The 14,968-nt window shown below is 50.9% G+C and overlaps 1 protein-coding gene across 2 annotated transcripts; it reads right to left on the bottom strand.

The window, feature by feature from the left end:
- Positions 1–636: 636 nt before the first annotated feature.
- Positions 637–14,930, bottom strand: glg1a (golgi glycoprotein 1a). Of its 2 annotated transcripts, XM_037450826.2 has the most exons (26): positions 14,557–14,930; positions 10,179–10,208; positions 9,920–10,006; positions 9,602–9,817; positions 9,306–9,509; positions 8,958–9,029; positions 8,657–8,843; positions 8,332–8,546; positions 8,122–8,243; positions 7,750–7,851; positions 7,279–7,432; positions 6,856–6,897; positions 6,029–6,253; positions 5,716–5,778; positions 5,523–5,636; positions 5,360–5,448; positions 4,990–5,107; positions 4,797–4,889; positions 4,416–4,553; positions 4,205–4,328; positions 3,924–4,066; positions 3,460–3,561; positions 2,937–3,044; positions 2,638–2,758; positions 2,387–2,493; positions 637–1,982 (listed from the first exon to the last, which is right to left on the bottom strand). In XM_037450826.2, the coding sequence occupies exons 1-26, from the start codon at positions 14,884–14,886 to the stop codon at positions 1,815–1,817; spliced, it is 3,474 nt and encodes a 1,157-aa protein (XP_037306723.1). In that variant the 5' UTR covers positions 14,887–14,930; the 3' UTR covers positions 637–1,814. The 2 variants fall into 2 exon arrangements, with proteins under 2 accessions (XP_037306723.1, XP_037306724.1); XM_037450827.2 differs by lacking the exon at positions 6,856–6,897.
- Positions 14,931–14,968: the final 38 nt, after the last annotated feature.

Here is a 14,968-nt window from a genome sequence, read left to right as displayed (position 1 = left end):
CCACGATGAAGAAATGAATTTAAAAAAAGTAAAAGGCATTTCGACGTCATCACGACTCATTCAGACGCGAGGAGGGCGGAGCTTCACCGTCTGTCAGCAGTATGGAACCCACCCCCCCGAAACACGGCCCTTCCTGGTTCTCCTCCTTCTTCCAGCATCAAACCACAAGCAGAAGAACACTGGAACGGACCAGACTGGATCCTCAGAACCCAGCTTGACTCTACTGGAGGGGGCCAAGTCCCGCCCCCTTTCCACCAAGAAAATAAAGCTACCAACTGGACCTTTGAGCTTAAATCGTGTACTTTTATTTCTCTGCTAGTTTTCCAGTTTTTATCTGCTGCTCTTTGTTGTTCCTCACATCAGGAGAAACGGTTGAAAGCTGAAGCTGAAGTTTGGTTTTCTGCTTTCACACAAAGTCCTCCTCGCCACTGGAGGCCGCCAAATCCCCCCCCCGCAAATATCATAACGTTTTAAAAGGCTTCCTAGTGAGCTAATCCCCCGCCCCCCCCCCTCCTCGTATCTGCATCGCTGATCGGCTCTGACGCTGCGAGTGGTCATCCCCAAAGTATCTCCACATTAAAGCCCACCAGAGAGGCCTTCACTGTCACACTGGGGAACAGGTTGATGCCTGCAGGACCCCCCCCCCCCCTCAGAGGCTGGAGAAAAGGCAACCAGAGAACATTCAAATCATATAAAAAAAAATTAAAAAAAAGATTAGTAAAATAAATAAGGCTATGACAAAACCGTATATACATTTATATATATCCATGTATTGATAGATATATATAAACATAAAAAAAGAATGACAAATGTGCAGTGATTCCAGTATCATCTTCACACAAAAATGTTCACATCTCTATAATAATCTAGAATCTTTTTATTTTATTCCGTTGTTTTTTTTTTCTGTGTCAGCAGCCAGCGCAATAAACTCCCACCCGGTTGGACCGGGAGGACCCCTCACCGGAAACAAGCGTCCCAACCGGCCGCCGGAACTGTGAAAAGTAGCAGGTGGACGAGGGCTTTAAGGCCGGGAAAAAACAGAAAAGTACTGAAGTCGTCAGATCCGCTGCTTCAGAGAGTAAAAATCAAGCATCCACACGTAGCTGCGGCTGTGAGGAGAGACGTGAGTGAGCTGGTTGGGAGCGTTTGATCCGTCCACCTGGAGAGCTGACTGCTTGGCACCGCCCGCCCGGCAGTCCCATGGCGGGAAAATCTAACTAACACATCAGCAAAAAGAAAAAAAAAAGATATATCCAACCCCCCCCCAAAAAACCTTTAGTAAGACAACAAACTAGAACAATTTGGTGGTAGGACAGTTTCTCTCTCACACACACACACACACACACACACACTTTTAAACCCACTTTCTACACATTTACACTCCGTATGATTTGACCTCCTTTGCCAATCTTAACCTCTGACCCTTACAAGCCCCTCCCACCCCTTTCTTTGCCCCACGACCAACATGGGGAGCAAGAAAGAAACCGCAGAGCAACAATGCATCTTCATCAGCTGAGGGGGGGGGGGGGGGGGGGCAAAACCACAGCAGGAGGCCGCGCTCGTTATCGACGCTTGGGAAGAGAAGAAGAAACGTGGCAGGGGGCGTGGCCTCCCGCCGAGTGAAGGAAGAGCAGATCGCTGAGGTCACTTTGTCCTGCAGGATTGTGGGTAATTCCTCTTCGGGCCAAAGAGGCAAATGTTCGTTGTAAATCAAGTGGTGACTCAGAGGGGGAGGGGGGCGGGGGGGGGGGGGTTGATGATTAGCGGTGGTCGTTTCTCTGGTGGGTGTGTCCTGAACCCAAAGGGGGCGGGGTCTACCTGTCCTTCAGCTGCTGAGTGACGCGCCTGGTGAATCGGCCGCAGAGCAGCCCCATCACAAAGAGCACCGCCACGCCGCCACCAATCACCGTCAGGATGTAGTTCTTGGATGGAGACGTCATCACCTGCATAGCCAGGTCCGAGAAGCCCTCAGCAGGAGCCACCTGACAGGAAGTGAGGAGAGGACACATGTGTTCACATCAAAATAAAAGCCCCCTCACATTTGATACACCTCGGTTTCAAATGAAAAGCCCGGTGAATTTATACAGGGCATTCAAACCATTTCAAAGTAAAAGACCATTTAAATATATTTTCCACTGCTTAGTAAATCAGTTTAAAAGTCAGCATTTTCAAAATAAAACAGATTTTTCTTGCTTCAATTTGACAATGAAAGAAAATCCTTTACTTCCAGCAGCTTATAAAGTGCTTTTCAAAATAAAGGACCGCTTTAAATTTATGTTATACAGCTCACTCATTCAATTCAATTTGTAATAAGGACAAACATTTAAAAGATTCTTCAATTCAAAAGCTAAATAATTTAAACCTGCTCAGCTCCGAAGTGTCTCACCTTTGCGGCGTAGCTCCACATCTCGAGGCGATCCTGAAGCCTCTTCTTGCACTCCGGCTGCAGACGGACTCGTTTGTCCTGAAGCGCCTCCATCAGACACGACATCTCTGAGGAGGCAACGGTTTAATCGGTTTCTATCCACAAGACATAATGTCCAGACTGAATGTTAATGGATCACCAGGAGCCAAAAATATCACTTTCATTGTAATTTAATAAATAAAAGCAGTGTTTTCTCCTCTAGGTGGACTCACGTCGTCCCCTCCCAGGCGGGATGGCTGCACATTGATGTTTGATGTCCAGCGCGCAGGCCGTGTGGAGGACGGGGTCCACGAAGATGTCCGCCTTACTCTCCTTCAGCATGTTCAGCACCTCCTGCAGGACCAAGAGGAGGAGGCAACACGGAGGGAGGAGATGAGGAGATTAAATTCTATAAGATACATTTTCTCCTTTTCTACAGAAACGACTCATTTTCATCAAGTATCCACATTTATTATTTATTAATAGATTCTGCTCCACGAGGGTCAGTGAAGGCAGCACACAGGCCGTTTACCTTCTTACATCCTTCCTGTTTGATCTTCAGCAGGTTGACCTTCAGACACTCCTCCACCTGACCCGTCTGCTCCTGAGCCGCCGCCTCCTCCGAACACAGCCGGGAAATCTGAGGAAACATCACGCAGCTGTCAGCTGCTGCCACGCGGCCGCTGAGCAAGGCACCGAGGGGCTGCAGCCTGAACATCTTCACCTTCCACATCCTTTGATGTTTGACGGACAGAAGCTCAAGAGGGTTCTTGTCATTTAGAATGAACGTTTCATCACAGGAGTCCTTTCTAAAGTCTAAATATCTATAATAAATAAATAAATGTCTTAATATAAATAGTCTGCGAGTATCAAACGTGGGCTGAAGTTTGAATGAAGTGCTGGTGAAATGATGCGTTCAGGGACCGTCAGAACCCAGCGAAGGTTTTCAGTTAGTAGTGAGGTGGGTTATGGGTTTGTTCTCGTGCTTTTTGTTCAGACTGACTGACAAACGGGCCTCGGCATGTGAGAGGAAGAGAGAAAGCAGCAAAGTGAACCTCCTGCGTGCATTGGATCTGCAGCTGAGGGTCCAGCCTGTAGTCCAGCGCCGACTCCTGCAGGATGACCTGGATCTGAGCCTCGCAGTCTGGAGACAAACGCTGACAACACACACAGAAACACACACTTAGAACAACTCATGAAGGGCTTTATCTTGGATTTACAGCGGCAGGAACCGGACTTAGACAAAGATCCGGACCCCTACCGGTGGTCCACTGTGAGGCCTGAACAGAAGCCTCCTTTAAAGTAGTTTTCAGTTCTACAACGTGACATTTTACACACTGGGATTTCACGTAGAAGAGGTTTGTCTGGTTTCTCCAGGTTTTATAGGATTTAGGGGGCCGTTGGTGAAGAAATCGATACAACACAAAAAAAATCACCAACAACAACCTGATTTTAGTTTCTTTAAAAGGCCCAAAAACCAAAGGAACCTCAAACGCTGACTCTCTAAACGGCGTCTGACCTGGTCGGCGTATTTGAGCTTGAGGCAGGAGATGACCTGACCCTCCAGCTCGCTGTCGGCCGTGGCCTTGTTCAGGACCGGCTGGCAGAACTTGGGGATGTCGGCTTTGCAGGCCTTCCTCAGTACCGGGTTCAGCCTGTAGTCTGCAGGAGCAACAGGAGGAGGTGGTGAGGGTGTGTGTGTGTGTGCCTGTGTGTGTGTGTGTGTGTACCTGTGTGTGTGTGTGTGTGTGTGTGTGTGTGTGTGTACCTGTGTGTGTGTGTGTGTGTGTGTGCGTGTACCTGTGTTCTGGGTGATCTGTCTCTTGGTGATCATCTGCTTGCATTTTGGGTCCATCAGCTCGCTGTTCTTGTTCTGCTTCAGACACTGAAGAACGTTCTTCCCCTCCGACTCCGAACAGAACCTCTGAAACACACAGACTTCAGATCAGAACCCGTGGTGCTGGTTCTACTGGTCTACAGTGACCCTGTGGTGCTGGTTCTACTGGCCTACCCTGATCATGTGCTTGCAGACCCTCATCAGCTGGTAGTCCAGCTCAGGATCCACCATCTCCACCTCCTGCAGCTTGAAGATGCGCTGGTGGCAGCGCTGAGTCAGCTGACGCTTGTTCTCCTTCAGACACTCGATGACCTACAGAGACACGGAGCCACGGGTCAGAACCACCTGGAGCACAGAGTCCTTCTCACAGTGAATAATACACCAGAATCATTACAGGGACCCGAAGAACAGCCTCAACTACCCGATGACCCGAGGGCCCGCCCACATTCTCAAAGTCCACTTCCTGTTTTTAATCAACTCCGTACTCTGAAATGTGTGTGTGTACCTGTGTGTGTGTGTGTGTGTGTACCTGTGTGCGTGTGTGTGTGCGTGTACCTGTGCGTTTCCAAAGGCCACGTTCTGACACAGCCGGTTGATGTCCTGCTTACAGGAGTCGTACAACTCTGGTTCCAAGCGGATGTCCTCTGACTGGAGAGAGAAAGACGAAGCTCAGACGGGTTCATGGAAACATTGAAGAACCCAGATGTGTTTACTGCCTTTACAGATGTGTGAAGGCGAGTGAACCTACCATCTCCACCTCCTCCACCCGCAGCTGTTTGCGACACTTGATGGACACCCGCTGCTCCTTGGCGTCCTGCAGCGTGTCGTTCCTCACCGTGGTGCTGAGGCAGATCACCACGTCCACCCTACAGTGCAACACGGTGAGGTTACTTTTTAAACACCGCCGGGGACGAAGCAGCGAGTCGCTCCACTGAGACGCAGAGGACAGCGAGGTCAGAGGAGGACAGCTGTAACCCTTCTTCAGTAGAAAAGCGGCGATTTCAGAGAAGTCAACGTTTACAAAACAGGTGAAGAAGAAGAGCAGCTCTTCCCCCCCCCCAGGAGCCAGTAAGTGGACCTTCCTGTTGGGACGAACGCGCTGGTATAAAGTGTCTTACTTCTTCTTGATGTTGGGACACAGCTTGAGGACGTCCTCCTTGCAGGCCGTCTTGAACTTGTAGGAGAAACGGAAGTCTTTGATCTGGATCTGGAGGGAGAGCAGCTGGTTAGCGCGTCGGCCCGTTTGTCTGCTGTGGTTCTGTGAAAGGTTCTGATCCTCACCAGCTGGAAGTGAGTCACTCCCACAGAACACTTCTCGTTCATCTCCTTCTGGTGTTTGTTCTGCACCAGACACTCCATCAGGTCCCCCGTGTTGATCTGGTTATCGGCCACCTCCTGAGAGACAGATACAACAAACATGGCTTCACTGTGTGCTTCATCAGATCCGCTTCATGTTCTGGTGGCTCAGACTCACGTGGCAGAAGGTCTGGATGACGGGTTCACACGCCTGCATCAGCAGCGCCTCGATCTGGATGTCCTGAGGACAGACCAGAGACATTTTACCTCTATCCGTTAAACCCATTAGGACCCGAACAACGTGGACTTCAAAGAGATTAGCAGACGGAGAAATAAAGTTACTGCGTCCAGAGGGGAAGAAACGTCTAAAACACGAGGTCCGTTATGTGACAAAGACACAAACTAAATAAGACGATGTGATTTCCCTGTGATCTAAAACGAGGGGAACCCCAGGCCTCTGGTGTTGCATTGTGGGTAGCGGCAGCCGTTACCTCGGACTCCAGCTCCGTCAGGTTGCCCACCACGTCCCTGCAGCCGGGCCCCAGGTCCTCCAGGTGGTCCTGCAGGCACTCCAGCTCCTGGCCGGGCTCCGTCTTCTCGCTGCACCACTTCCCCAGGTCGGTCATGCACTGCTTCTGGAGCTCAGGGTCCAGCTTCACGTCCAGCGCCCTCTGGTGGAGGATCCTGTGCACCTCCACCTTACAGTCCCTGGAGAGCTGGGGGGGGGGGGCACGTCGGCTTAGAGAACAGTAGCTTGTGTTGTGGGAAGAGGCCTCGGCGTGATACTCCACTCTGAGATGCATCGTAAGGGGATCTTTTAGGTCTCTTTGCTCGGATCAAATGAACAAACTACCTGCAGGGTTTAACTTCAGCTTCTCATGTAGCCGTCTGAGCCACATGTTGATGTCAGGATGCAAGCCATTAAGATTAGGAATAATTGCGTATGATAATAATTAGCGTGCTAGGTAGCTCGGACGCTAACGGGACCACTAGTCAAAGGAAGCTTGTTGTTCTTGTGATGGAGGAAACGCAGTCTGATCACACACCAGAAGGCTCTGAGAGCAGAAGAACAAATCGGAGTGGAGCATCACGTCACGTGGGCTCCTCATTAATCATCACAAGTGTGCGTTCCATGATTTGAGATGTGCATCGAGGCTCCACATCACGATTACTACCAGCTCCCACATGCAGACACCAGATAGGAATTACAGAGTGCAATCACTTCTCCTGCACACCACGGACATCATGACAGGAAGTCCAGCTCCCTGAGATCATCATCATCATCATCATCATCAGTTCAGCGGCTCGACGTACTCACAGTCAAACCCTGGTTCCCTGCTTCAGACCCCCCATCGAGGAGCTACGACAACATTCTCTGGTCAATGAGACTTCATTTTTTATTTTGCATACTGAAATCTCTTCTCTAAAACTCATTTACATCCACTGAAAACATGTTAAACCCCTGATACAGGGGGGTGGGGGTCAAGCAGAAGATAACAGGCTGCTTATTGTCTCCGTGGGACACTTGTACTAATAATAATTTTTAGTGGACGTAAATGTCGTAATGTCTCGTTTAATACTAGACCAATTTTAAAGAAACATTAGAACATTAAAGGGCCTCTTTTAAAATGATCTAGTAATTTGAAATGTGGGCCTCCGGTCAGGTGTGATGGAGCTGACCTTTGAGAGTGCTACAGTATTTACAGAGATCCCCCCCCCCCCCACTGGCAGGAAGACTCACCCGGCGGCCCTGCTCCACCGAGCGGTAGGCGTGGCGGTACAGGCAGGAGAAGATGGCGCCGGGCGGCATCACCTCGCTGGTCTCGTTCCAGCGGTGGGCGTGGCAGAGCCGGGCGGCGTCGCCCTGACACTTCCTGTACAGGATGGGATCCAGCCTGGGGGGGTCAGATTCAGGGATTCACACTTACATCATTGGGCAATATGGGTGTTAATTGAATCAGACCGAACATAAAACATGAAATACAGTGTTAAATGTATCATTTCTACTCTTTATTTCAATAAATGCTGCTCTTAACGCAGTGATGAAGAACTGGAATCATTGGTTTGGTGAAGAAGAATCCATGAACAAACATTTAAAGAACACGGCTTGGCTGAAACAGACGCTTCTGGATTTTCTCTTTCATGCTTCCACAAAGCTTGTGAGCTGAGGAGGAGGAAGAGGAAGAGGAAGAAGAGGAGGAGGCCGACTCACTTCCAGTCCCGGGCGATAAAGTACTGCAGCTCCAGCAGCCGGTGCTCACAGTCCTCCACCATCTTCTCTGTGTACAGGTGCTCCATCAGACACGACAGGATCCTGCAGCAACACACGCAGTCCTTTTATTTTAAATACTCTCTTCTTTCGTGAGCAAATAAGATCCAATGAGAAGAGGACAATTCAGTTTAAACCCATGAGAGACGCCTCTTTGAATCGGATGAAATGAAATTGGTTGTAGTACTGGTCAGCAGTGAATAAAAACTAAACGCAGAAACTCAGGAGAAGAACATTGTGTAGCTGGAGGCTGTGTGTGTGTGTGTGTGATGGTGGAGGAGGAGGTGTAGCGGGTGGAGGAAGCCCTTCACTCACATGGGGTCCCCGCTGCGGATGTGCTTGCAGGCCGTCTGGATCACCGACTCACAGGCCTCGTTGAGGGCCCGGTCGATGCGGTAGTCGGAGCCGGGGTCGGCCTCCTGGATCAGAGTCTGGAGCTGAAGACAAACAACGACAAGCGGTGAGGCGCTGAGGAGGCGGTTGCCGTGGTGATGCTGTGAGACAAAGGGCATCCACCCGACTCACCGCCCTCTGGCAGTTGGCGTCGATGGCGCCGGCGTCGCCCCGGCCGACCCTCATGAGGCAGTGCAGCGTGCGGCCCTTGCGGTGGAGGCCCGAGCAGTGGCCCTCGATCTCCGCCCGGCAGTGCAGCACGATCTCCGGACTCAGGGAGAAGTCCTCCATCAGCATCCGCCTGTAGTCCATCATCTCGCCCTGACACTCGCCCATGACCACGCGGCCTGGGGAGAAGTTATTGTTCAAAACTTATCGTATGAAGATGAATGAGTTCCCCACTCTGCCACCATCATGAAAATCAAAAGCCGTGCAGATGGGGGGGGGGGGCTCGTACCTCGGTGCACAGCTGACTCCAGGCACAGCAGCAGGTAGGAGAGGCGGGCCTCGCGGGCCCGCGGCATGTTGCTGTCGCCGCTGCAGTGGTACTTCCTCAGGTCCGACTTGCAGGCCTTGGCCAGCGAGTAGCTCACCTTGTAGTCCTGGGCGATCAGCTTCTGCCTGGTGGTCAACGCCTCGCGGCACTGAGGAGCGCAGAGTCACTTCATCAATCAAGTCAGTGGAGGGAAAACGGTTGTCCAGAGGCTTTTATTTTGTAGCAGTGGCCTTGGGGAATGTTTATCGACCTTCACACTCACCCTCTCCGACATCGCCTCCTCGAACTTGTGATTGAAGAGACATTTGTAAACTCGTCCCTCTCCGGCCAGCGTCTGGAGGACAGAGACAGATTTATTGCTCTGATATCGTGTTACAGGGGGGCAGAATTCTACATTTCTAAGTGTTGGTAATTAAGAGCCACATCCTCCGTAGCCAACATTGGTGTGACGCGTTTACAGGCGCGTTGCCATGGAGACCCGATGGTTAAAAAAAAGGCACTTATGTCCAATGTAAAAGAAGCAAAGCTGGTGACACAGACGCGTCTCTCTTAGATTCAAAACGCCTCCCTGCCGCTGAGAGGAAGCGTGAAGCTGAAGGCCGTCCCTCACCTTGTCACAGAAGCGCTCGCGGTCCTCCCGGCAGGAGAAGTACAGGTAGCGGTCCAGGTGGAAGTCGTCCGAGGAGAGCTCGGCCACCCTCATGATGGACTTCTTGCACTCGTCCTTGATGGGATGCGCCCCCTGCTGCTCCTCGGCCTCCCGCACCAAAGCCTTCTCCAGACAGGCGATGACCTCGCCCTGAGAGTGGACGTCCTGCGCAGGGAGCAAAAGGGGGGGGGGTCAGGGGTCAGAGAGGGAGACGATGGGGTCTCACAGTCAGCCCCCCCCATGAAACAACAACGCACCTTCTCCCCGGTGCTGATGCTGCCGCAGCGCAGCGCGTTGATGTCCTCGCGGCACTTGTCCATGAAGCCGCAGATGAACCGGTAGTCGCTGAACACGATGGTGGTCATCTTGGTGATGTACTGGTTGCACTGGTAGTCGCTGATGTTGCCGCGGTGATCCACCAGGCAGGACACCAGGTAGCCCTTCCCCAGCTCCTCCGCCGCGCATTCTTTGATCTGAGCGAGGAGGCGAGGTGGTCAGACGGTGGGAGAAGAAACCGTGGGGATATTTCACCATCTTTTCACAGCAGAGAGTTTGAAGAAGGCGTCAGCACTCACCTCAGAGATGGTGGTCTTGCAGACCTCCACGGCTACGGACTCAAACTTGGGGTCGGTGGTCAGGTTCAGCTTGTAGTTCCACAGCAGCTGGAGGGTACAAACAACACGAGGATGGACGTCATGAGGCTGAAAGCTCCAGAAGAGGCTGGTGTGCAGGGCATCTCTGGTGGTTTGAGTGGATCTAGCAGCTTTCACACTCAAATGTAGGGAAAACAAGGTGCATGCTGGGAAGTGGTGTTTGAGGAAGGAAAACACTTACATGGTTGCATTCGGCTGCAATTTCAGTTTCCTGGAAAAAAAGAAGCAGAGGAGACATTAGAGATCATTCCTCCAGATGTTCTTTAAGAGGACGACTAGCGCGACTCGTAAAGATGGAGGCAAGCGCATCACATGTGACCACTGCCAGCTGGTCTGTAGTGGTGCGTTCAGGCGCCTGTTGACTCGAGGGCCAAACACCAGCGTTAGGCCCCTCCTTAAAGCATGTTTGACTCTAAATGGACCATCATTCACTAAATGAACATCATGCTGCATTGAAGAAGACTTGAAACTAGAGACTGAGACCATAAACTCATGTTTACAATGTTTTACATTTCCTCATAGACGTCTATGGGAGCAGAGGAGCTGCCCCCTGCTGGTCACTACACAGAATGCAGCTTTAACTCATGAAGCTCTGACAATTTAAAGCAGAGGTTCTTCTTCGTCTGTGCGTTGTAGACCTGAAGTAAACCGTGTGGTTGAGACATGTCCAAACGGCACAGTGTCTCCTCCTCTTCAACCAAAGCAAACAAATCACCGCTGTGTCCCCTGATGGAGGCGTGACTGGAACAGTGTGTGTGTGTGTGTGTGTGTGGTTTACCACACAGTAGCTGCACTACGGGCCAGAAACAGGCTGTTTGTGTCTGTGTTTTAATATTCATGTGTTCTATTTGCAGTGTACTTGACACACCGGTGTCCCACAGACAGCGAATGCATCTGGGCCAGCTCCCACCGAGGGGGAGGACGTCAGAAGTCCTAACTCATGACTCACTGAGGAAATGAAATCAATAGAAAGCTGGGAATGTGAGCAACACGAGGTCAGTCAGGTCGTACACGCGGCGCTTTGTTATCGCAGGAAGAGCTCGACGTGACAGCAGCTCCTGTTCACTAACGAGCTGCCTTAGTTTAGACCATTCCAGAGCCTCCTTTAGAGTCTTCAGCTGATCATCTTCACGGGTTCCAAAAGTGTCCAATAACGTCTCACTGCGTCAAATGGGTTTTTACTTCATTGAAAGAATGAACTGGGAGTGTAAAAGGAATTAAGACACCGTGATGTGGAGGAGCACCGGAGAGCATTGGTGACTTTATAATGGTGGAACAGAAGCAGGAATACCAAAGCAGCGGAGAGATTCAAACCATAACCCTCGGAGCACCTTCTCCAGAACATTAGATCAGAACACATGTAAAGTCCTGCTCCTCCATGGAAACAGAACAAAGCGTAAAGGTGGAGAGGACTCACATTTCTAAGAGTGTCAAGTGTTACCGTGGTTACGTAACTGTTGAGCCATCCACACATTAAGAGCCTTCCTCTCTGCGTTCAGTCAGATTTGGAATTTGAGTAAAGTGACTGTTGGTCTCGCATGAATCCATCAGGACTTCATGGTCTCACTTCTGTTGAGCTTCACTGAGCTGATGAATCCACACATTCATTCATTCATCTACAAAAAGCAGAGGCTGATGTCTTGAGGTATATTTCTCTGCATGACAGTGACCGTATTTGTTGACAACCATTTAGAGCATTTTCATGTAATGTGGATATTTAAGAGGCTTTGACCGGCTGGTAAAAGCTTCTCTAATGTGAATATTTGCTGCTTTGGTTAAAAAGATATTACTAGAGGACCAAAGCATTCAACAAACCATTTCATTTCTCAATGTGGGCAGATATCAGAGCCGCAGGTCCTCGAGTTCACGTCTTAAATCGAGTCATGAAAACGGAAAAGAGCCACAGATGAGACGAGAAGAACGAAAGCAGGCAGCACACAGGAGGTGTTTGATCAGCTGATGGAGGTCAGCTGGGCACATGGCCTCCAAACATCTGGGTCAGGTGTGTGACAGATGTGTTCCCAGCCCCCGGCCCCCCACGTCAACCAGCCTCAGACGCCGGACCCACAACGGATGCTGCTTAGCAACCGGAAAACGCCCGTCACACAAGAAGAGCCGTTAATAAGGATCCGGACCAGGAGCCTTCTGCAGTTCAAGTAGCAGTACTCCATGCAGTACTCCATGCAGTACTCCATGCAGTACTCCATGCAGTACTCCATGTAACAGTGGAAGACACAGAGGACTGCAGAGTTCCGGGCAGAAAGAGGGACGCTGCGTCGGAGACAATGAGCTTTTTCAAAAGGTTTTGGCACCAGTTTTGCGTTTCCTGTTTCAACAGGACAACAACATCCCGCCCCCCCGGGAACCGGGCTCGGACCCCATCCGGCCCGTTGGTTCCTCAGACCAGGAACCAGGAGGTTTACACCAGGCTTGAGGGTTTTCATTCACACCGAGCCGACGTCCCGCAGCATTAATGCGCTAAGCAGCCCAGGGGGAGGACCTCAGACCCCCCCCCCCCCCATCCGGACTCCCAGCACACTAAACCACAGCAGAACACCAGTGTGCTGAGAGTCTAAAAGAGGCTCTCGAGGCCTCGACCAGAAGGAGGAGCTCGGCCCAAATAAAACACGTGGCTTCGTGCAGGAATCGTTTCTCCTGACAACTACAAACAAGTTAATACATCACACGTCAGTTAGCTGACGCCTGCGTTTTCATCCTGTGGTTTTACAGGTTTAACCGCCCCACACACTAAGGGCCCGGGGAGCGGGGGGGGGGGGGGTGCGTGTCCTCCTCATGGGACATGGAGCAGGATCCCGGCACACCCTCTCTGCTCCATGCACCACAGTGTTGCTCAATATATCAGGAACAAACTGTTGAAATAATGACATAATTAATCCATTTAACGTTTTGTCCATTTACAACAACGCAAAAACAGAAAAGCAACAGATCCTCACTTTGGAGAAACTACTACAATCCCACGGGCCACTTTGAAGGTGGGAGTCCTTGGTGCTTTTTAAGGGTCCAGCTGGTCACACGTGGGTGTGTTTCTTCACCTCTTCACAGATCAGCAGATAATAAAATAAAGGAGCAACACCAGAAACACCTTCTGATGACGGGCAGCTGGTGTCGTCTGGTGTTAAAGAGCCGCTTCCAAACACTGAGAGGAGTAAATAGTGAGCGGCCTCCACCTTTCCCAAACAGCCGAGTCAGAGAAAGACAAATAAATCCGGCAGCCTCTGCTGGGGAAGTTCTAGTCGTACATCCGGAGGCCGGGTTTCTCCTCAGGAGGCATCTCCTCAGGAGGCATCTCCTCATGCATCTCCTCATGCACGCGTGCAGCTCGGCTGGGAGATGGTGACTCGATTAAATGGTTCGTCAATGGACATGTTAAAAGTTACTCATCTTTAAAACGTCTCTTTGGTGGACATGTCACTATTTGTGCTCGTTTTGGGACTTGACTGTTAAAAGATTAGTCATCGTTTGTTCTGCAAACAGAAGAAGTCCTTTGCCTTTTAAACCGTATCTTGCTAAAGCCAGTAAGATAGTTTACAGGGTTAGAGGCTTGCAGCAGGAAGCGGTTTGCACCGATCATTGACACCAGGAGGTTATCTCCTTTATCCGTATGATCATCTTGTGGTCACGTGTTGCATCAACATGTCCGGACATCCGTCACCACCCCATAAACCCGCAGTGACTCCTGATCCCCAAGAAGAAAAGAAACGAGAGTCCATGCAAAGAAAGCAGCTTTAAACTTTCCTTTTCTTTTAAAAAAAAAAAAAAAAAGAGTTCTTCGGTCATACGCGCCGCTTGGTAACGAGCAGCCGGGCTCACGTCCCCCTGCTAGCATCCCCATGTTAGCATCCCCATGTTAGCATCCCCATGTTAGCTCAACATTAGCTCAACACCAGATATCCAGGTTTCTGACAAAGTCGCCGGGTTACCGAGCTGTCTGATGCGTATCCAAGCTTCACTGGCTGCCAACTGTTGTTGCTGCGGCCTACGTGTATTAAGTTAGCAGGTAGCTAGTCCAGAAGCACGTCGTTTCATAGTATCGCAGAACCTCGTTAATAAACTGCGGGTTTCAGGGTGTTATAACACACTGTTAATCACAGACAACAAGCTCGGCCAGATGCTGCGATAGCGTGAGACAGCTGTGTCCTCGGACCAGTTCGGCTGAAATGTATTGGACGAAAACACCATTAATGGTTTATATTTGCTGCCAATCCATGAAACGCTGCTGCAGTTAACGGACCCGCTGAAGACGAGACACGATTCGGAAAGGAGCCGTGTGTAAAGAAGCTAACCACCATCCGTGGCACTGCGCCGAAGTGAACTGTGGCTTCAGAGGACTCTGGATATAGATTTAATATTTTCCTCCAGCTCGCAACTTATGAAGCATACGGCAAAAGTGTATTAATTGCTCCATATGTTGCAGGCGATTGGCGTGACGTCCTCTGCTAGCGGGATGCTAGCAGTGCTACCGTTAGCCGGGTTCCGTTAGGCAGGCACACCCTGCCCGTTTTCCCCGGAGGACACGTCCTCCCGTCCCGCTAACCTACCTCTTTCCTGTCCTGCAGACACTCCAGCACCGCCAGGTTGTTGTTCCACGAGTGTTTGGGGCAAAGCCGGGTCAGGTCCTCCCTGCACACCCCCTCATCGGCCAACTTCCACCCGGTGGAGCGCCTCCGAGGCAGCGAGGCCGCGGCTCCCGGGATCCTCTCTGCGGCTCCAGGGATCCCCGCCGCCGGCCCCGGACCTCCGGCAGGTTTTTGCGGAATATCAACATTAGCTGCGAGTTTAGCGATAACGTTGTTTTCTCCTCGAATCGGGTGCAAAGAGAAGCTGCAGATCGTAAGCAGGAGAAGAGGAACACGTATACAGTCCGCCATCTTCACGGAGCCAGTCAGCCTGCTGCTGCGTTCAGGGGCCGTGGGAGAAACGAGCACTAGGAGCAAAGTTGTTTTTTTTCCT

Source organism: Pungitius pungitius, chromosome 6 (assembly GCF_949316345.1).
Source record: "Pungitius pungitius chromosome 6, fPunPun2.1, whole genome shotgun sequence".
Taxonomy (NCBI): Eukaryota; Metazoa; Chordata; class Actinopteri; order Perciformes; family Gasterosteidae; genus Pungitius; species Pungitius pungitius.
Note: the sequence above shows the minus strand (reverse complement) of the source record. Positions and strands in the feature narration are given on the sequence as shown.

What these genes read in the sequence shown, in the direction of transcription:
- glg1a (XM_037450826.2), bottom strand. Translation starts at nt 14,886, where the DNA reads ATGGCGGACTGTATACGTGTTCCTCTTCTCCTGCTTACGATCTGCAGC. An exon ending in GCAAGACCACCATCTCTGAG is followed by an intron (nt 9,818 to 9,919) that starts GTGAGTGCTGAC and finishes CTCCTCGCTCAG; the next exon opens with ATCAAAGAATGCGCGGCGGA. An exon ending in ATCCGCAGCGGGGACCCCAT is followed by an intron (nt 7,852 to 8,121) that starts GTGAGTGAAGGG and finishes GTGTTGCTGCAG; the next exon opens with GATCCTGTCGTGTCTGATGG.